Here is a 23088-nt window from a genome sequence, read left to right as displayed (position 1 = left end):
TAAATAACAGGTGTAGACTAACAGTGCAGAGAGGAAAAGGAAAAGTATTTGAACAATAGAACAATTATAACACTAGGAATAAATATGCAATGAGTAATGATAACTTGGCTATTTACACGGGGTACCAGAAGTGAGTCGATGTGCAGGGCTATGAGGTAATTGAGGTAGATATGTACAGTGCCCTTTACCAAGGATGCCACTTAAATTGGCATCCTTGGTAAACATGAGCAAAACGGTCTGTAAAAAAGATATATATTTGCTGTTTATCCTCTTGGTGTTTTATTCCAAATACTCACAAAAAAATCTAACCTTTAATTGAAGTAAAATGAAGTAAAAATAAATAAATGTGAAGTACATTTTTTAAAAATTAAAAAATTAAATTCTCCAAAACACCCCTAGAAGTAAATCTAACTGAAGTATATTTCCATGCATATTTTACGTTTTAAGTTCACCTGAGTGATTAGGAATACTTAAGTGTTAAACCATGACTTTAAACCATTCACTGGGGTATAAATATGAGGTGACATACAGGCCAAATTCCCATAGTCATCCATCACAATGGGAAAGACCAGAGAATACAGTAATGATGTGCGACAAAAGGTTGTTGAGCTGCACAAACCAGGAAATGGCTATGAGAAAATAGCTCAACGGTTGAAAATGCCCATTTCCACTATCAGGGCAATAATTAAGAGGTTTAAAGGAACTGGAGATGTTAACAGTTGGCCTGGAAGAGGACGTGTGTCTATATTGACCCTACGCACAGTGAGGAGGATGGTTAGAGTGGCTAAAAAATGTCCAAGGATCACAGCTGGAGAATTGCAGACGTTAGTTGGGTCTTGGGATCAGAAAGTCTCCAGAACTCCAGATCAGACGCCACCTACGTAACCACAAGTTGTTTGGGAGGGTTGCCATGAAAACGCCTTTGCTGTCATCAAACAACAAACCCAAGCACCTACAGTTTTTGCCAAGTATTACTGGAACATTCAATGGGACTGGGTTCTATGGTCAGATGAGACCAAAATAGAGCTTTTGAAAACAAACACCAGAAGTTGATTCGGCGTAGACAGAAAGTTAGCCATGCAGAAAAGTACCTCATCCCACTGTGAAGTATGGTGGTGGATCTTTTATGTTGTGGGCCTGTCTTTCTTCCAAAGGCCCTGGACAACTTGTTAGGAAACATAGTATCATGGATTCCATCAAGTACCAGCAGATATTAAATCAAAACCTGACTGCCTCTGCTAGGAAGCTTAAACTGGGCCAAGGTTGGATCTTCCAGCAGGACAATGAACCAAAGCACACCTCAAAATCAACACAAAAATGGTTCTCTGACCACATAATCAAGGTTTTGCCATGGCCATCCCAGTCTCCTGGCCTAAACCCCATAGAAAACCTGTGGGATGAGCTGAAGAGGACAGTCCACAAGCATAGAGAGAATCTGTATTGATGAATGGTCTCAGGTCCCTTGCCATGTGTTCTCCAACCTCATTACGCATTATAGGAGAAGACTCAGAGCTGTTATCTTGGCAAAGGGAGGTTGCACACAGTATTGAATGGGGTGACAATAATAAAAACCTATATTTTAGAAAAATATTTATTTTATGTTAAGAATTTCTTTTTTCTTTCAATTATTTTACTTTTAATTAAAGTTAGATTTTTGTGAATATTTTCAAAGAAAGACCAAGAGGATAAACAATAGAGATGTTTTTTTACATCCTGTTTTGCTCATACAGTTGAAGTCGGAAGCTTACATACACCTTAGCCAAATACATTTAAACTCAGTTTTTCACAATTCATTGTCCATTTGGAAGACCCATTTGCAACCAAGCTTTAACTTCCTGACTGATGTCTTGAGATGTTACTTCAATATATCCACATAATTTTAAATTCCTCATGATGCCATCTATATTGTGAAGTGCACCAGTCCCTCCTGCAGCAACACACACCCACAACATGATTCTGCCACCCCCGTGCTTCACTGTTGGGATGGTGTTCTTCGGCTTGCAAACCTACCCCTTTTTCCTCTCCTTCCTGAGTGGTATGACGGCTGCGTGGTCCCATGGTGTTTATACTTGCGTACTACTGTTTGTACGGATGAAGGTGGTACCTTCAGGCGTTTGGAAATTGCTCCCAAGGATGAACCAGACTTGTGGAGGTCTACCATTTTTTCTGAGTTCTTGGCTGATTTCTTTTCATTTTCCCATGATGTCAAGCAAAGAGGCACCGAGTTTGAAGGTAGGCCTTGAAATACATTGTCACGCCCTGACCTTAGAGAGCTTTTTATGTCTCTATTTTGGTTTGGTCAGGGTGTGATTTGGGTGGGCATTCTATGTTCATTTTCCAATGTTTTGGTATTTCTTTGTTTTGGCCGGGTATGGTTCTCAATCAGGGACAGCTGTCTGTCGTTGTCTCTGATTGGGAACCATACTTAGGTAGCCTTTTCCCACCTGTGTTTGTGGGTAGTTATTTGTTTAGTGTTCTGCACCTGACAGGACTGTTTCGGTTTCGTTTCTCACTTTGTTATTTTGTTCTAGTGTTCAGTGTTAATAAAAATCATGAACACTTACCACACTGCGCTTTGGTCCGATCCTTCATCAGACGACCGTTACATACATCCACAGGTACACACCCCCAATTGACTCAAATTATGTCAATTAGCCTATCAGACGCTTCTAAAGCCATGACATCGTTTTCTGGAATTTTCCAAGCTGTTTAAAGGCAGTCAACTTAGTGTATTTAAACTTCTGACCAACTGGAATTGTGATACAGTGAATTATAAGTGAAATAATCTGTCTGTAAACAATTGTTGGAACATTTACTTGTGTCATGCATAAAGTATATGTCCTAACTGACTTGCCAAAACTATAGTTTGTTTACAATAAATTTTGGGAGTGGTTGGAAAACAAGTTTTAATGACTCCAACCTAAGTGTATGTAAACTTCCGACTTCAACTGTATTTACCAAGGGTGCCAATATTAGTGGTGGGCACTGTATATATAGGTAGGGATAAAGTGACTAGGAAACAGGATAGATAATAAACAGTAGTAGCAGCACATGTGATGTGTCAAAAGACAGTGCAAAAAGGGTCAATGCAGATAGTTAAATACTTAACCACTAGCTACCTGGACTAACTATTTAGCAGTCGTATGTCTTGGAGGTAGAAGCTGTTCAGGGTCCTGTTGGTTCCAGACTTGGTGCATCGGTACCGCTTGCCGTCTGGTAGCAGAGAGAACAGTCTATGACATGGGTGTCTGGAGTCATTGACAATTTTTAGGGCCTTCCTCTGACACTACCTGGTATACAGGTCCTGGGTGGCAGGGAGCTCGGCCCCAGTGATTTGCTGGGCCATACACACCACTGTCTGTAGCACCTTGTGATGATGCAGCCAGTCAAGATACTCTCAATGGTGCAGCTGTATAACTTTTTGAGGATCTGAGGGCCCATACTGAATCTTTTCAGCCTCCTGAGAGGGAAGAGGCGTTTATCTTGACTGTCTTGGTGTGTGTGGCCCATGATTGGGGTGTGTAGACCATTCCTTAATGATGTAGACCCCGAGGTACTTGAAGCTCTCAACCTGCTCCACTACAGCTCCGTCGATGTGGACATGCTCGACCATTCATCTCCTGTAGTCCACGAACAGCTCCTTTGTCCTGCTAACATTGAGGGAGAGATTGTTGTCCTGGCACCACATTGCCAGGTCTCTGACCTCCTCCCTGTAGTCTCATCGTCATCGGTGATCAGGCATACCACCATCGAGTCATCTGCAAACTTAATGATGGTAATGGAGCCGTGCGTGGCCACACAGTCATGGGTGAAAAGGGAGTAAAGGAGTGGACTAAGCACACACCGCTGAGGGGCACCTGTGTTGAGGGTCAGCACGGCAGATGTGGTGTTGCCTACCCTCACCACCTGGGTGTGGCCCGTCAGGAAGTCCAGGATCCAGTTGCAGAGGGAGGTGGTTAGTCCCGGGGTCCTTAGCTTAGTGATGAGCTAGGAGGGCACTATGGTGTTAAATGCTGAGCAACAGCCAATGAACAGCATTATCACATAGGTGTTCGTTTTGTCCAGGTGGTAAAGGGCAGTGTGGAGTGCAATAGAGATTGCATCATCTGTGGATCTGTTGGGGCGCTATGTGAATTAGAGCGGGTTCAGGGTGTCTGGGATGCAGTGGCAGTCGGTGCCATTTAAGATGAGGGAGGATTAACATGGTCTTATTTCTATTGCAGCATCTTGGATGACTGTCATTCATACTCCGTTCACCCAGTTCAATGTAACAGCAATAGGCTTAGGCTACTACATGATACTCACATTTTCCCTGTACCCATCATGAGGTTGCTACAACCTAGCCTAGGAAGGAAAGTTCACAACGTAGGTTGACAGATGGAGATCATTTTGAGTAATCAAGGTGACAGTGACACATTCAATACCGTCTTGCACACTCTTGCCTGCATCTAGCTGATCTAATGTGTAAACATCAGTCCAACAAGAGTTTCTATCGGACAAATTCAGGTATATTTATCCCCACTTCCGTTTGAGAAACGTTTTTCAACAGAATCAGTGCAATAAATACACCCCTGATCATGCCCACACAGTTCACATTCAAAACAGCCACATACAAACAGTTTGTTATATATATAATTCCTTCTCTCATCTATCTACGCGCTCTCCTCCTCTCAACTTTTCCCTTCGCTTGTGGACTTGTGCACAACATATCAGCTGTCTGTGACCAGGTGAAAAAACCTTTCCAAGCCAAACCGTCATGACCACGCACCACTACAACACAGCCTACATTGTTGTCACATCGTAGTCAACATAGCTACTAGAACTAACACGTTAGTAATCAGTGTACAGTGTATAGTCAGCAGCTAGCAGAATCGCTGTTACACCGGCGGGCCCGGGTGAAAATACATTTAGAAAACCAAAAGCTTACCTTGACTTCGAAGAGTTCCAGGGTTGGATAGCCATAGCTAGCTAGGTAACATAGCATCCCTTTCTGTTTATGCCGGGTGATTGAGTAAGCTACAATAGCTAGCTGCATTCGATGCTAACTATGTAAGTGAACGTTTTTAAAAATATACTATGAAATATAGCACTCTCTCTATATCTTGCTTCTTAATTTTGAAATAAATTAATTTGTTACCTTTCTCTCTCTTTGAGTCAATTACTCACCAGTGCTAGCTAGCTGTAGCTTATGCTTCCAGTACTAGAGTCATTCTCTGCTCCTTTGATTGGGATGACAACATGTCAGTTCATGCTACAAGAGCTCTGATAGGTTGGAGGATGTCCTCAGGAAGTTGTCACAATTACTGTATAAGTCTATGGAAAAGGGTGAGAACCATGAGCCTCCTAGGTTTTGTATTAAAGTCAATGTACCCAGAAGAGGACATAAGCTAGCTTTCCTCCGGCTACACCATGAGCCTCCACTGCAGGATGATGGTGTTGATGTGAGCCATGACCAGCATTTCAAAGCTTTTTATGGCCACAGATGTGAGTGCTACAGGGCGGTAGTCATTTAGGCAGGTTACCTTGGAGTTCTTGGTGGTCTGCTTGAAACATTTAGGTATTACAGGCAGTCAGAGAGAGGTTGAAAATGTCAGTGAAGACACTTGCCAGCTGGTCAGCGCATGCTCTGGCATGGACTGGCCTCATTTAATGTGTCATAACTGTGGTGTGTGTGTGTGTGTGTGTGTGTGTGTGTGTGTGTGTGTGTGTGTGTGTGTGTGTGTGATGATATTCACAGTAATTTTGTCGTCAAACCACAGCAGTGGAAAACTAAATCATATTCTTGAAAACAGAGCAAAGGCACAGACATAATTCCATGTAACACACAGCAAGGCTGTGCAGATATCTGTTTGCACATCCAACAGATCATTCATTTTCACTCTTTCGGGGGAGATGGAAAATGTACATGAAAAGAAACATCATGTCAGTTGAAGCCACAGCAACAGGCTTGACAAGTCTCATTCTGTGGTAGAGGCAGATACAGATAGAGCTGACAGGACTTCCTGTGTCCCTGCCAGAAGATGAGTCACTAGCAGTATTAATGTTCAGGGGGTGGCCCTGCCTTTTAATTGGAACCAGGAGCGTGGATGGGACACATTATTGAATTAAGAAACATCAGAAAAATAATTTCAAATCTTGGCCTGGACTACAATGATACCTAGGTCTTAAAAAGAGAATACAATGGCTAAGCCTGAAGACTACATTTTTAACTTTTACATTTTAATAATTTAGCAGACGCTCTTATCCAGAGTGATTAAGATTGAATCCTACTTCACCGGCTCTGGCGCTCGTCAGATGTGGCAGGGCTCCTCAGGGGTGCATGCTTAGTTCCCTCCTGTCAATGCTGTTCATTGACTACAGCTCAGCGTTCAACACCATAGTGCCCCACGAATCTCTCGACTAAGCTAAGGATCCTGGGACTAAACACCTCCCTTTGCAACTGGACCCTGGACTTCCTGACAGGCCGCCTCCAGGTATAAAGGGTAGGCAACAACACATCTGCCACGCTGATCCTCAACACTGCGGCACCTCAGGGGTGCGTGCTTAGTTCCCTCCTGTACTTCCTGTTTACCCACGACTGCATTGCCAAGCACGACTCCAACACCATCATTAAGTTTCCTGATGACACAACAGTGTTAGGCCTGATTGCCGACAACGATGAGAAAGGGAGGAGGTCAGAGACCTGGCAGTGTGGTGCCAAGACAACAACCTCTCCCTCAATGTGAACAAGACAAAGGAGCTGGAAAAGACATGAACATCAACGGGGCTGAGTGGAGCAGGTCGAGAGTTTTAAGTTCCTTGGTGTCCACATCACCAACAAACTATCATGGTCCAAACACACCAAGACAGTCGTGAAGAGGGCACGGCAACAACTTTTCCCCTCAGGACACTGAAAGGATTTGGCATGATTTATTATTTTTTTTTACAGCTGCACCATCAAGGGCATCCTGACTGGTTGCATCACTGCCTGGTATGGCAACTGCTCGGCATTTGACCGTAAGGCGCTACAGAGGGTAGTGCGTACGGCCCAGTACATCAACGGGGCCAAGCTCCTGCCATCCATGACTTATAAAGGCGGTGATAGAAAAAGGTCCAAAATGTCCAGTCACCCAAGTCATGGATTGTTCTCTTTGCTACCGCACGGCAAGCGGTACCGTAGCACCAGGTCTAGGTCCAAAAGGCCCCAAGCAATAAGACTGCTGAACAATTAATAAAATGGCCACCCGGACTATTTACATTATCTATGCATAGTCACTTTACACCCACCTACATGTACAAATTACCTCGAACAAACCTGTACCCCCGCACATAGCCTCGTTATTGTTATATTATCGTGTTACTTCTTATTTAATTTAGTAAATATTTTCTTAACTCTATTTCTTGAACTGCATTGTAGGCTTGTAAGTAAACATTTCACGGTAACGTCTACACCTGTTGTATTCGGCGCATGTGACAAATACAAATTGATTTGATTAACAGGAGCAATTAGGTTTAAGTGCATTGCTCAATGACACATCTACAAATTTGTCACCTAGTAGGCTTGGGGATTCAAACCAGCAACCTTTTGGTTAATGGCCCAACGCTCTTAACTGCAAGGCTACCTGGCCAGCGTCCTGTGTGTGTGGCAACTGAATGGTTAATCCTGGACAGACAAAAGCCTGGATGATGACTTAAGACATCCTGAAGGGCTCACTACACCTTCTTCCATTGAACCCAGTATGCCTGACATGTGGACCCCCTCTTTAAAGGCCACCATCGTCCTATTATTCTGGCTGCCTACTTCTCAGCCCACCCTCTCCATTCAACAATGATCAATAGCTATCCATTCCATTCTCTATGATATAATATGATTGCCGTTAGCACAGTACCTTGGTAGTCACACTCATCTATTGTTCTGCCTCCATAGTGCCCTTCACACCACCCACACTCTCTCTCCATCTCACAATGGTCATATTTTTTTTGCAGTATTCATTCTGGTCCTCTTTCCTGCTTGGATTAAAGGGTTTTCAATCCCACACTAAACACTGCTTTTCTGTGACAGGTGCCTATTCATCTAATAACCCTGGAAGGTGGATGGATTTTCCAGGGGTTTAAAGTAAGGCTGATTTCACAGCACACTTTTACCATTTCAACCCATTGGAATTTAATGGAAAGCAAGCTTCAAATCAAAGCCTCAAAAAGGTGTTAAAAGTTGACACTGCACCTCAAAGTCACCTCTCAGACATAGAGAAAGGAGTGAAACAGAGAAATCTCCATCAGTGAAAGTGTTAGTGTTAAGACAAATGTCGGGTAAAGGACATGAGATGAAGCTCTTATCTCACCTGACAGGCGTTGTAGAGGAGCTGGTGCTCAAATTTCTTGATGCCCAGGATGGACTGGAACATCTCGTAGAGCTGGTCCTTACTGAGGATGAGCTCTGAGGCTGCACTGGCTGTCATCCGCTGCTGGTGCTTCCTGGGGTCATCCTCTCCGCGGTAGATTGTGTCAAACTTGGCCATCCAGGAGCTGAGCACTGTCTCCTTACTTAGGCCGTCGATCTCCGGCAGGCTACGGACACGCTTCTCAATGTGCTTCTTGAAAACCTCCCGCGAGTCACTGGCCGAGCAGCCTCCGCTCTGGACCATCCGGGACACACGGTCACTCTTCAGGAATATCTGTGGTCATGGTTAAGAGCATAGAGGGGGGATTAAGCACGTGGTTCAAGTATTAAAAAGGCAGAAAGAACATACAGGAAGAACATACAGTTTGGTTGTGAGGTTGGGATGAATTGTATTTGAACTCAATTTCTGAATTGGAAATTGCCCATTATTTTCTGTGAGACATTCTCCTCTGCATCTGCGTAAAGAAGCCCTGGTGGCAGCCTGACACGTCTTTGCTTCTGGAGGGAAGTGAAACGTCTAAAGTACTGCTTCTCTCTTTGAGGATTTGCTGCAGCTCGGTCTTTCTGTCTTCATGATGAAGGTGCAGAGGAAAATAAATGATAGTAGTTTCAATTCAATCTGGCATTGTTGTGCTTATCTGTTCAATCCCAAACTGCACATTTATTTTCCCACAATTCTCACGAAGCAATTTTTCCATGCCAAAGGGTGTGGGTTAGGGAAAGAGAAATGTGTCTGGCTGACTCAGATGTTGGCCCTCTCTCTACCATGCAGCATGCTTATGGTTCACGGTGACAGGCTCCCTGTTCCCAATCAGTGCCTAACGCAGGGTGAAGACTGAGGGCCATCGCCTCGGAGGCTGGATGGACATACAGATACACAGACATGTATCATCCTCGGGCACTTGCAACATTTCTGAAACAGCAGCAGTGCTCTCAGTGGGCCAACAAGATGGGAACAATGCACAAATGGTGTGAATGAAAAAATGAAATGTGGGCTATAATGTTTTGTCTTAATTTAGCTTAATCCTAAATTCTGCCAAGGAAGAGCACCCCAGGTCTCCTCCAGGCTCTAAGGCAGGTGGGGATGTGGGGAGTGTGTAAGCATCCAGAACACAGTCAGTAAGAGCATTGGGCTTTAATTGAATTGGAAAACCAGCTTTAGCTGGGTGTTGAGTAATGAAGCATTTCAATTCACTAATTTAGGCTTATTGAAGTGTTGTATCAATTAATTCTGCAGGCAGAGTAAATCTCATTCAATTTTGTCTCATTTTCTGTAACGGTTTGGAAGCTTTGAGACAGTGTTTCAAACCTCGTTCTTCTGTGATTTCAGAGTTGTCAAGGCAGACATATTGAACGGGATGGATAGTCATACTCTCTTGTATTTATTGTTTTTGTACTTTTCACCCCTTTTTCTCCCCAATTTCATATTATCCAATTGGTAGTTACAGTTATGGCCCATCGCTGCAACTCCTGTAGAGACTCGGGAGAGGTGAAGGTCGAGAGCCATGCGACCACTGAAACACGACCTTGCCAAGCCGCACTGCTTCTTGACACACTGCTCGCTTAACCCGGAAGCCAGCCACACCAATGTGTCGGAGGAAACACTGTACAACTGGCGACCGAAGTCAGAGTGAATGCGCCCGGCCCACCACAAGGAGTCGCTAGAGTGCGTTGGGACAAGGACATCCCGGCCGGCCAAACCCTCCACCTAACCCGGGCGCCACTCGGGAGGCCCCGGATAGGCATACTCAAAGCTACTTTTCTTGAGCACAAGATGTCCATGGATTCAGCTTAGCACCTCACATAGCCTTTGTCTGAACTATTAATATTTTAGAGGCCTATTTTGGGAAGTCCAATTCATTTGAATCTGTCAGATACAGGAGGAAAACATTAATAAGACTGCCTGAAGGAAGCAGCTGTCTGTGTGTTCCACATCATTTACCAGACCAAAGGTCTCCTCAAACATCCAGACGATTTGGTTCGTCTGCAGAGGACTATTTCAAACTTCAGAAAAATCATTGGTGAATACAAATCAACAGATAACACAATCCAAATACTTAAACACACTGTATTCCGTACAGACCCCCCCCCCCACACACACACACACAGAGAGAGAGAGAGTAGGTCCTCACATCATAGTAGCTCTGGACTGCATTGATGAAGGCCTCGTCTGCCACTATCTGGGTGTCACCACTGAGGAAAGCCTGGAAACGCTCCTTCACCGTCTGTAACTGCTGCTTACTGATCTGAGAGAGACAGACAGACAGACAGACAGACAGACAGACAGACAGACAGACAGACAGACAGACAGACAGACAGACAGACAGACAGACAGACAGACAGACAGACAGACAGACAGACAGACAGACAGACAGTATAGAGGGAAACAACAGAGTAATAGGAATCATGGTAACATTAAGTTAGCTCACAGGTTTCATATTACTTCACTTCAAACATTTATTGTCAGTCCCCTTATAAAATGAATGAGTTTATATCAATGTTGAATATACAGTAAAAAAGAAAAAAGTTGTCTTTCTTCACTTAACACAACTCCTCTTTTTGGATCCTCTTTGCATGCATAGATCTTTCTTCTTCAGTGCTAAATTGAAACTGCCCTGTGCAGCCTCAGTCCCAGCACTTATATCTCAGTCCTCCCATTACCAATTACACATTTCCTGGTTCTATCTCATGCCCTTTTTAACATCTGGGTTGTTCCACCAATTCTGTGTTTTTTTAAGATGTGTAACTTTGTAAGAAAAAAAACTTCAGATTTGACCAAATGGTTAGATTCTGTCATAAAGGGTACATAGGCAACTTAATAAAAACATATTTTCCATATCAAGAAGGTAAATAAATAAAAATCATACTATAGTAAATGCCTGTTAAGTGCCAAATAAAGTAGCAGGGTTGACAATTGCATCTTAAATCAAACAAAAATCCCCTTGTGACAGTAGAAATGGAAGCACATTTCTAGTCTGTCCAGATGTAGGTAACAGGGTTGACGTGTTATGCCCGACCCGCTTAGGTTTCTACCACAAAACACCAGAATATTGCCAAAAAGAGTAGAACCAGCTCACCTGCTTTAACACTATGATTTGACTATTAGATGTTTATTTTCAAAAATGTTTATAAAGGAATAGTTTCACCACGTTAAAACGAGATTTCAGTTCACTTAACATTGTTGAACTTAATTACAATAAGGGACAGGTTTTTTTTTTTTTTACCTTAAAAGGAATCACTAATAACATAAATAAGTGGTGGGAAAAGTACCAATTGTCATACTTGGCTAAAAGTAAAGATACACTAATAGAAAATGACTCAAGTAAAAGTCAGTCACCCAGTAAAATACTGCTCGAGTAAGAGTCTAAAATAATTTTGTTTTAAATATACTTATGTATCGAAAGTCATTTGCAATTGCTAAAATATATTTAAGTATCAAAAGTAAAAGTATAAATAATTTCCTTATATTAAGCAAACCAGATGTGGCCATTTTATTTTTATTTACGGATAGCCAGGAGGACACTAAGTGTGTCTTTAGTGAGTCCGCCAGATCAGAGGCAGTAGGGAAGACCAGGGATGTTCACTTGATAAGTGCATGAATTTGACCATTTCCTGTCCTGCTAAGCATTCAAAATGTAAATAGTACTTTTGGGTGTCAGGGAAAATGTATGGCGTAAAAAGTACATCATTTTCTTTAGGAATGTAGTGAAGTAAAAGTTGTGAAAAATATAAATAGTCAAGTAAGGTACAGATACCCACCAAAAATACTTAAGAGTTACTTTAAGTATTTTTTGTTATATACTTTACACCACTGCATCAAATAAATAATCATCTTCAGAAATGTCTTTGTCAAAGCAACAAAATAACTAGGTCTTTACAATCATCGTGAAAACTTGGGAGACATTTGGGGGTTAAAATCATCCTGTGTCACAGGATTTCAAATGCAGAATCTTGCCACATTAGCAAGTGTTTATTCATATAAAAAAAATAGGATTTATTGAATTCTCCATGTGGTCTATATTGAAGGTCACTTAATTGAACAGGCTTTTAAAATGTAATATTGCTGCACAATTTCTACTTGACATATCAAAAGGGATGCAAAGGTTACTCATTTTGTGGAACGACCCATCCACATCTTTATTTGTAAACTTCACAGTGCTTTTAAGACAAAAGAAATGCCACATTAATTCTGGATTTACAGCCCTCACCAACATTTTAAAAACTGGGGTCTCTTAACTGACAGTAACAATGAGGAGGTTTTTTGCATAAAAATGTATTAGTGGTGCAATCGCTGTATGGAAAAAAACGATTATCCCACGGCAACAGGACTGATATATAGGCTATAAATAAATGATTGGGCATTAAAGATGTTCTAATATAGATAGGAAATGAGTTTGGACTGATGTTGCCACAGTAATACTGCGCAAGTCACTTGTACAAATGTACACTCAGCGGACAGTTTATTAGTTACACCACCCCGTTCATGAAAATGGTTCATTCCTACAGACAAACAGTGAGTCATGTGAACGTGGCTTGCTATATAAAGCAGGCAGACAGGCATAGAGGCATACAGTTACTGTTAGATTGAACATTAGAATGGGCAAAACGAGTGACCTAAGAGACTATGAGCGTGGCATGATCGTTGGTGCCAGGCACGCCAGTTCCAGTATCTCAGAAATGGCTGGCCTCCTGAGCTTATCACACACAACAGTGTCTAGGGTTTACAGAGAAGGGTGCGACAAACAAAAAACATCCAGGCAGCAGTAGTCCTTTGGGCAAAAACAGCTCATTGATGAGAGGTCCAAGGACATTTCATGGCAAGAATCTTGCAAGCTGACAGACAGGCCACAAACAAGCAAATAACAGTGCAGTACAACCGGGAGTGCATAACGGCATTGGGGAACGCACAACTCGTCGGTCGGTGTCACTGATGGGCTACTGAAGCAGACGACCACATCGGGTTCCACTCCTATTAGCTAAAAACAAGAAGAAGTGCCTCCAGTGAGAAAGCGATCACCAACACTGAACAACTGAGGAGTGGAAAAACATCACCTGGTCTGATGAATCCCGGTTCTTGTAGTGTCATGCTGATGGTAGTCAGGATTTGGCGTAAGCAGCATGAGTCCATGGCCCCATCTTGCCTGTTGTCAACGGTACAGGCCGGTGGCAGTGGTGTAATGGTGTGGGGAGCATTTTCCTGGCACACGTTAGGTCCTTTGATACCAATTGAGCAACGTTTCCATACCCAAAATAATTCAGGCTGTTCTGGAGTCAAATGGAGGGTCCGAACAGGTACTAGATGGGTGTACCTAATAAACTGGCCAGTCTCTCTCCATCCCAAGCTAAACACACAGGCTGGTAGAAGCAGAGATAGACAAGAGAACAGGTCTAACTGGGAGGATAGAGAAAGTGATGCAGCATAGACGAGGTGACACGATGCAGTACAGCCATAATGAAACTTTTAGGTCCTATCTAGGAATGTGATGTTGACTGAGGATAATCACCCAAACAACGTTTATTTATCAAAGTCTTTACCACACAGTCGCAACATGTTTAGAGGAAGAGAGGCGAGGGTAGCCAACTGTTCTGTCATCATTTTGGCAAGGAACAAGATACTGTAACTCATTCAAATGTATTATCAATGCTCCCTTCATGTGGGCTCTCTCCTTTGTCCTCTACACAAGACAAACAAACAGGCAATAAGTAGAGCAGATTGTCCTCAGAAATAATGAGGAGCACTATGACACTAATGTCTAAAGCCACGCCCACCAACCCACCCCTGGACCTCCTCCCCCATCTGTCCCCTCCCACAGCTGTCCCAAGTTACTTTTAACATGGTCACCATTTCACAGGCAACTCCAGGAAGTCATGTAGTGATTACCCTTGATGGGGTCAAGGTTCAGAGTTCAACATGACCTTTCCACTACTAGCCTCTCTGCCGAGGGCTATACTAAAACCCTGAAATGAGGGTGATGATTAAAAGTACTCTGTACAGTAGCCATCCTCATTTATCCACCATCCACCATGTAGAGAATCTCAACAGTTTTCTGGGATCTAGTGAGCTCTACTCACACACTCCAAATAAAACCTATTATCAATATGAGTTCAGATTTAGCTACCAAAGAAAGGGTTAAAGTTAGCTCATATAAATATATGTAGCCTCAGAAACAAAGTTAATGAGCTGAGTAATTTGCTAATCTTAGATAATATTAATATATTAGCATTTTCTGAGACTTACTTAGACAGCACCGTTGAGACAGGAATGTCTGCAGGGGAGGTGTTACTGAATATATTCAGAGGGATATTCCTGTGAAGGTCAGAGAGGATCTCATGACAAATTAAGTGGATGTCGTCTACCATAGTGCCATTCACTTTATCACAGGTGACAGTTTTAATACTCACCACTGTATCCTCTATTAAAAGGTTGGCTGGTACTCAATAAAGTCCTGTAGATCCCTTCATTACCCTTTTATGTTTACAAAGCTCTACTACACAAGCTACCAACTTACATAATGTTTTTGCTGAAGTATAAAAGAATGCGCTACCAAACCCGCGCAGGGTTGGTTAACTCAGGGGTCCCTCTGGTCTTGACCAATTTTCCTTTTGTCACACCCTGATCTGTTTCAGCTGTCTTTGTGCTTGTCTCCACCCCCTCCAGATGTCACCCGTCTTCTTAATTTCCCCCAGTGTATTTATACCTGTGTTCTCTGTTTGTCTGTTGCCAGTTTGTTTTGTTTTGTCAAGCCTACCAGTGTTTTTCTCTGCGCTCCTTTCTGTCTCTAGTTTATTTTTTCCAGCTTTACCGTTTATTGACCATTCTGCCTTGCTTGATGCTGAGCCTGTCTGTCATTCTGTACCTTGTCACACCACCCTGGATTTCTGACCTATGAGTACCTTTCGGACTCTGCTCTGGACTACTGACCTCTGCATGACCTTGACATGTTACTTGCCTGCCCCCCTGTTTTTGTAATACACTTTTGTTATTTCGAAACTGTCTGGGTCTTCTCCTGAGCCTTGACACCTTTAGTTTTATTGCCCCCTATTGCTGGATTAACCTGCAAAAGTCCTTGCGTCTTGATTCTCTGGTGCCAGTAGGGCCATTCAGGACTCTGGTGTTAAATTAATTAATTGAGGATTGTAGTTATTTTGATTAATTGTAAATGGTTTAATTGTTGAAATTGTAATATTGTAAACCTAGTAGTTTATTTGTATCTTTATTCTTCTTATTTTATTTGGAATGTTAATTTTCTTTGACTGTGATAATGTGGGCACTCAGGGCACCATTGCGAATGAGACCCTGGTCTCAATTGGGCTTCCCTGAATAAAAGTTTTAAAAATAAGTGCTGTGTTTGCAGGTTCACCTGCCTCATCGGAAGCCTCTTCTTTTAGGGTAATGCTGTAGGCCACCAAGTGCAAACTGTCAGTATCTGGAGTATTGGTGTCTGATGTTAGATACTAATAGAGAAACATTTTCTTGGTGACCTGAACATTGACTGGTTATCATCTAGTTCTCCTCTCAAGAGAAAGCTTCTTACTGTGATTAATGCCTGTAACATGACCCAGGTTATAACTCAACCAGCTACAGTGTATAACAATAGTGTTGGATCTCTGACATCCACTTGTATTGATCATATCTTCACTAATAGACATTTTATGGTTCAAAGAAATTATGCAAAAAAAGTGTCAAACAAGTCAGGCTGCTCAGCTGATTGGTTGACTTACTGTCAATTGAGACATTTTGTGACTAAACTTAATTTTAAAAAACGAATGATATCAAAACAAGATAATTTACATAAAAACTATGGAAAAATACTTGAACACCTTAAACTATATTATGGGCAAAAAAAAAATGAATCTCCATCGTTCATTGAAGTTGATGGGTCATTTATAACAAAATATTTTGATATAGCCAATAAGTTCAATGAAATTACAACATTGAACAGTGAACAATCATCTTTGTGTATTGAAGATCTAAAGATCTAATCATGAAAGAGAAGGATTGCTGTTTTGAATTTGGTCAAGTTTGTGTGGAAGAGGTGGAAAAAAATGGTTATCCATCAATAAAGATAAGCCACCAGGTAAAGACAACCTTGATGGGAAACTATTGTGAAAGGCAGCAGACTATATTGCCACCCCTATTTGCATTGTATTTAACCAAAGCCTAAAGGAGTCTGTGTGTCCACAGGCGTGGAAGGAAGCTAAAGTAATTCCACTACCTAAAATTAGTAAAGCACCCTTTGTTGGCTCTAACAGCTGCTGCCTGGTCTTAGTAAACTGATGGAGCAAATTGTGTTTGAACCAATACAAATCAAATCAAACTTTGACACATGCGCTGAATACAATGCTATTTTTCAAAGAACAAGTTAACTACGGACTTTCAGCATGCATATAAGAAAGGCCACTAAATGTGTACTGCACTGACTCAGATGTCTGATGATTGACTAAAATAAATGGATAACAAGATGATAGTTGGAGCTGTATTGTTAGATTTCAGTGTAGCATTTTATGTTACTGATCATAATTTGTATGGCTTTATATCACCTGCCATCACATGGTTGGAGAGTTACTTATCCAATAGAACCCAGAGATGTTCTTCAATGGAAGCTTCTCTAACATCAGATATGTACAGTGTGGTATCCCTCAGGGCAGTTGCCTTGGACTGTTACTCTTCTCTATATCTACAAATTATTTGTCACATGTCTTAAAATAAGATAATATGAATATGTATGCTGATGATTTCACACTCTACACATCAGCACCTACAACCAGTGAGCTCACTGAAACTCTTAGCAAGGAGTTACAGTCAGTGTCAGAAGGGTTCATTAACAATAAACTGGTCTTAAATACATCTAAAAAACAAAAGTATTGTAATTGGTTCAAAGCATTCTCTTAGGCCTAAGCCTCAACTGGAGTTGTACTTTGTCATGTATTTGTACATTTATGTGGACCCCAGGAAGAGTAGCTACTGCATGTGAGTAGCTAATGGGGATCCTAATAAACTAAACGAAAGACCCATCATCAGCTGTGGATCCTCACCCTTCCCAACCCCATTCACCTCTCTGCCAAGTACTGATAAATAGCCCATATTTGGATGAGAAAGATGTCTCAGCAGACCAGCTGGGCCACAGGGTTTAATGAAGACTGAACGCCAGCCAACCTCTCACCTCCAGATGCCTGTCGCAATCAGACCCATATAGTTCATCAGACAGTGGAGCAGACACGGAGTAGACAGCATGTCTGGGGTGAACTACAGTATCACATACTCTCCTGGCACAATATACAGTCACAGAAGGTGTGACCTAAGCAGCACAACAGAGAACTTCACAATAACTCATCAACCCATCCATCCATCCTGGAAAACTCTCGCTTCCTCTCACACCTCTAACCTGTCCTCATCCCTCTACTCTCTCCTCCACTTACACTCTGGTGTGAGTGAACGGAGGATGATCAGTAGCCATTCGTTTTATAGACCCAGTGTGAGGCCACAGTAAAGACCAGATATTGGTAGTACGGCCTCAGTTGATCCTGTGGGCAGCTGTATACTGTCCTTTCGCCTCATTCTCTCTACCTATATGCACCTGACTGTGGGTTAAATTATCTGTAGCACCAGTAATCCCCAAAAAATGCTTAATCCACTCTAGCTCTGCTCTCAACACACAAAGGAGAGCTGGAGGCTAAGCTGTATACCAGAAAATAGCAACACTTACACACTGACAATAAAATAAGCACATTCTACATCTATACCCTGATAAAACACAGCCCCCCCCATGCCGATGTGTGAAACATGGTGAGAGGCAGTAAACAATATGTCCACCGTATTATTACTTCCATATTACACTGGTTTAAGGAAAAGGCAGACACACATACAAATGTAACATGACTGCTGCTACGCAAATAATCTATAGTCCAGGTGCTAAATTCTAGGAATCATCCACTCCATTAAGAGGAATCAGGGGAAATATGTCCTGCCAGGGCTTGGGGTTGGGGTAGGTGTCGGGGGGAGGGGCAGATGTGCATTCGGGTTTCGGAGTTGATGTGAAATAGTTGTCCAAACACACTTTAATCAATTCAGATCCTTGACTCCTGACTCCAAACCCCACAGATATCAGAGGACTGAATTCGGCAGAATCTGAGGGCAAGTATTGTTCTCCATATCACCTTCACCTATATAGTGCTTTCAGATCCAGGTTTACTATGGGAATTGTGGGTGTATTTGGAACATAGGTAATTGTGACCCTCCTGGTTCAAGTGTACACTATAACGTCATTGTTTTCTCTTAGAGAAATCTCATTCACTCACAACAAGAGTGGGTGAGAATAGGCGCTATAATGGTCTGTGTGTCTACAGTTTCCATACTGCACGGTCCGTCTCAAGAGTGAATTCCCGCAGGAATCGCATGTGCTTAATGAAGCATTAAATTGTATTGGTTGACATTGGAATCCATCAACCTTGGGCCTACATTTACTAAACGCTTGCACCTGTGCAATGTTCACTACTTCCATTTTCAGAGTAAAAGACAAAACGAGGCTAAAGACATTGAACAGTCTTTATTTCTTTATTAAAGTCAGTGACCTCTAATTAAATTAACTGCGAAGTTAGTACAAGAAATCAGGCACATGCCTGTGTGTAAATATTTTTAATATTTTTAAGATTGGCACTTTGTACAAAAATAGATGGGTGTGTCTGTGTAATATTCTCTTCCTCCTAAGACAGTGAGGGAAAACCCTTGGGGTTCACTATAGATGCCTATCAGACTGTGAGGCCAGCCAGCCATGGCAGCAGTCCAGAAACTACACATACCAACACACTAATACCAGGGAATTACTAAGGAAAAGGTCAGTGTTCTGACTGGAGTTTGGCACACTGCGTCAGTTTTTACACATGCCTCTTCTGCCAGCCTTTTATTCATGAACAGACACAGAGCAAACAGGCACACTCCAAACATTAGATGACCAGGAAGAGAACACTCCATATTCCAAACCCTTGGGTACAGTATGTATATATGTGCATGAGATCATGTTGCTATTTGACATTTGACGCTGTGTTCTCACCTTTAGATTAATAGCAAAGTCATAATTCCCCAAAATTTTATATAATACAAACAGTCCATAGTCCCTTCCCAAAGTGTATAAGCAGTCTCAAGTTTCCCAAAGTGTACAAGCAAATCAACACCAGCCTGGTTCAAAATATTTTACTAAACGTCTCTTTGTTCAAAAATAGCCTCTGTCTCTTCTTTTATTCATGAACAGATCCATTCACAGAGCCTCTCCCATGTTTTACTGGCACTACAATCCATTAAGACAGTGAAAAGCACCAGGCCATGTTTAACCCAGCTAACATGGCATGCTAGGATCATCATCTGAGATCACACTATTCCCTGACATTTGTGTTTCTGACTGGATGGTCACACTGAATGATTGTTTTTAATACACTGAGCCAGCTGGTCATGATCTAACAGACACAGTGCTAAAAGGCTCCAAACGACTGTGTTCCATGCAAATAAACATTATGTGTGTGTACCCTAGTACATCAATGTATATGCATGAGATCTGTTCTATTGTACAGACATTTGACATTTGACGCTGTGTTCTCACCTTTAGATTAATAGCAAAGTCATAATTCCCCAAATATTTTATATAATACAATAAAGAAATGTAGTCATCTCCCTTCCCAAAGTGTATAAGCAACTCAGAGTTTCGACTGTGTTCCACTTACAAATAAACACCAGTGGTTCAACAAGGTAACTTAGTCTCTTCTCATTAACTAAAGTCCTCTCCCATGTTTTACTGTCCACTACAATCCATTCATGAAGCAGCACCATTGGCCCTAAGCCCCCAAGCCAGCTAACATCAGGCTGAGGGTTTATGTAATGCACCACTTTAATGGCATGAATCTAATCATCTCTGGCACAGGATGGAATATTCCCTTGAATGATTGTTTTACTGAGCCAGCTGGTCACAACCAGCACTGACTCCTGAAAAGGCTCTTTACAGGTTCACGGTGCAAATATGACATTATGTGTGTGTATAGTACTCTCATCAATGTAATGCAGGATGTATTATGTATTGTACAGACATAAACTGTATATTGTACATACTTAAATGCGGATTAAGTCATGTTTTTTCAGTGTGTGTGTGTGTGTTTGTTTGTGTTCATAAGAGTTTAAGCATGGTCTGTATGTCTGTGCCTGGCACGTGACTTGTATCGCTTAAGTGAGCATGTCCTGTGTATGCATTATTGTTCATCTAACGTTACAGTACATTTCCTCCCATCATTAGCACCCCGAGCGTGGCCAGAAGACAATGCTCACAGACCCAGAAGCCCACTGGGCCTGCATGTGCGTGGGTTGTGACTGACGGACCCCCACTGAAACAGAGTCCCCATTAGTTGTGTGTGCGTATGTGTGCATATGTGTGTGTGTGCGCATGCATACGAGCATATTGTGTGTGTGTGTGTGTGTGTGTGTGTGTGTGTGTGTGTGTGTGTGTGTGTGTGTGTGTGTGTGTGTCTGAGGTACAATCCTTTTTTCATGTCTCCGGGAGCCGGGCTGTGTTTACTCCCACACAGAGGGCTCTGTATGGGGGTGGACACATGACAAAGAGTCCTGGTCCTCTAGGAAACTGGACCAATGCTGATAATTCCCTAGGCTGTCATTTAAGAAGTTAGTCTCTATTTCTCTCCCTATCACAGCTTTTCAGAGTTCTTTTACCCTGGGCCCGGTTTCCCAAAAGTTTCTTAAGGTTAAGTTAATCGTTAGAATAAGATCCTATGGTTCTAAGATTAATTTAGACTTTTTTTTTTTGGGAAACAGGGCCCTGGTCTCTCTGATGATCATTGCCACATCTTAATGTCTCTGTTGCCTACAGAACTACATTTGGTACCCAAACAGGCTCCAGCTTACAATATTTTAAGTGCATGCATTTTCACATTACCTCACAAACAAGAATATACACTACAAGGTGCAATTCCTTATAATACAGCTGAAGTCGGAAGTTTACATAAACTTAGGTTGGAGTCATTAAAACTCACTCCACAAATTTATTGTAAACAAACTATAGTTTTCGATTAGAACATCTACTTTGTGCATGACACAAGTAATTTTTCCAACAATTGTTAACAGGCAGATTATTTCACTTATAATTCACGGTATCACAAATCCGGGGGGTCAGAAGTTTACATACACTAAGTTGACTGTGCCTTTAAACAGCTTGGACAATTCCAGAAAATGAGGTCATGGCTTTAGAAGCTTCTGGTAGGCTAATTGACATAATTTAAGTCAATTGGAGGTGTACCTGTGGATGTATTTCAAGGCCTACCTTCAAACTCAGTGCCTCTTTGCTTGACATCATGGGAAAATCAAAAGAAATCAGCCAAGACCTTAGAAAAAAAATCTGGTTCATCCTTGGGAGCAATTTCCAATGCCTGAAGGTACCACGTTCATCTGTACAAACAATAGTACGCACGTATAAACACCATGGGACCAAGCAGCCATCATACCGCTCAGGAAGGAGACGTGTTCTGTCTCTAGAGATGGACGTAAAAGTGCAAATCAATCCCAGAACAACAGCAAAGGACCTTGAGGAAACAAAAGTATCTATATCCACAGTAAAACGAGTCCTATATCAACATAACCTGAAAGGCCGCTCAGTAGGGAAGAAGAAACCGTTCCAAGACCGCCATTAAAAAGCAAGACTACGGTTTGCAACTGCACATGGGGACAAAGATCGTACTTGTTGGAGAAATGTCCTCTGGTCTGATGAAACAAAAATAGAACTGTTTGGCCATAATGACCATTGTTATGTTTGGAGGAAAAAGGGGGAGGGCTGCAAGCCGAAGAACACCATTACAACCGCGAAGCACGGGGGTGGTAGCATCTGGTTGTGGGGGTTCTTTGCTGCAGGAGGGACTGGAGCACATCACAAAATAGATGGCTTCATGAGGAAATAAGAATTTGTTCTTAACTGACTTGCCTAGTTAAATAGAGGTGAAATAAATAAATAATTGTATTGAAGCCACATCTCAAGACATCAGTCGGGAAGTTAAAGCTTGGTCGCAAATGGGTCTTCCAAATGGGCAATGACCCCAAGCATACTTCCAAGGTTGTGGAAAAATGGCTTAAGGACAACAAAGTCAATGTATTGGAGTGGCCATCACAAAGCCCTGACCTCAATCTTATAGAAAATTTGTGGGCAGAACTGAAAAAGTGTGTGTGAGCAAGGAGGCCTACAAACCTGACTCGGTTACATCAGCTCTGTGAGGAGGAATGGGCCAAAATTCACCCAACTTATTGTGGGACACTTGTGGAAGGCTACCCAAAATGTTTAACCCAAGTTAAACAATTTAAAGGCAATCCTACCAAATACTAATTGAGTGTATGTAAACTTCTGACCCACTGGGAATGTGATGAAAGAAATAAAAGCGAAAATAAGTAATTCTCTCTACTTTTATTCTGACATTTCACATTCTTAAAATAAATTGGTGACCTAATTTACCTAAAACAGGGAATTTGTACTTGGATTAAATGTCAGGAATTGTGGAAAAACGGAGTTTAAATGTATTTGGCTAAGGTGTATGTAAACTTCCGACTTCAACTGTACCAAGTAACGTAGCAACCTCTTTAAGAAATCTTCCTCTCTCTTACTGATAGTCAATGTACTACAGTTAGTGTTAACAGTGGTGCCAGGCGGTCGATTAAGGCAGCCCCCCGC

The 23088-nt window shown here is 42.0% G+C and overlaps 1 protein-coding gene across 7 annotated transcripts in view; it reads right to left on the bottom strand.

The window, feature by feature from the left end:
• The window catches only part of LOC115138280 (calcium-dependent secretion activator 1), a 179040-nt gene that overhangs the window by 123658 nt on the left and 32294 nt on the right, over positions 1–23088 (bottom strand). For all 7 annotated transcript variants that reach the window (XM_029674982.2, XM_065000309.1, XM_029675032.2 and 4 more), the window contains exons 2-3: positions 10513–10626; positions 8322–8654 (exon numbers count right to left, since the gene is read on the bottom strand). In XM_029674982.2, coding sequence (XP_029530842.1) covers positions 8322–8654; positions 10513–10626 — 447 coding nt within the window. The remainder of the gene's footprint in view (positions 1–8321; positions 8655–10512; positions 10627–23088) is intronic.

Source organism: Oncorhynchus nerka, linkage group LG2 (assembly GCF_034236695.1).
Source record: "Oncorhynchus nerka isolate Pitt River linkage group LG2, Oner_Uvic_2.0, whole genome shotgun sequence".
In the NCBI taxonomy this organism is placed as follows: Eukaryota; Metazoa; Chordata; class Actinopteri; order Salmoniformes; family Salmonidae; genus Oncorhynchus; species Oncorhynchus nerka.
This window is presented reverse-complemented; position numbering and strand designations above follow the sequence as displayed.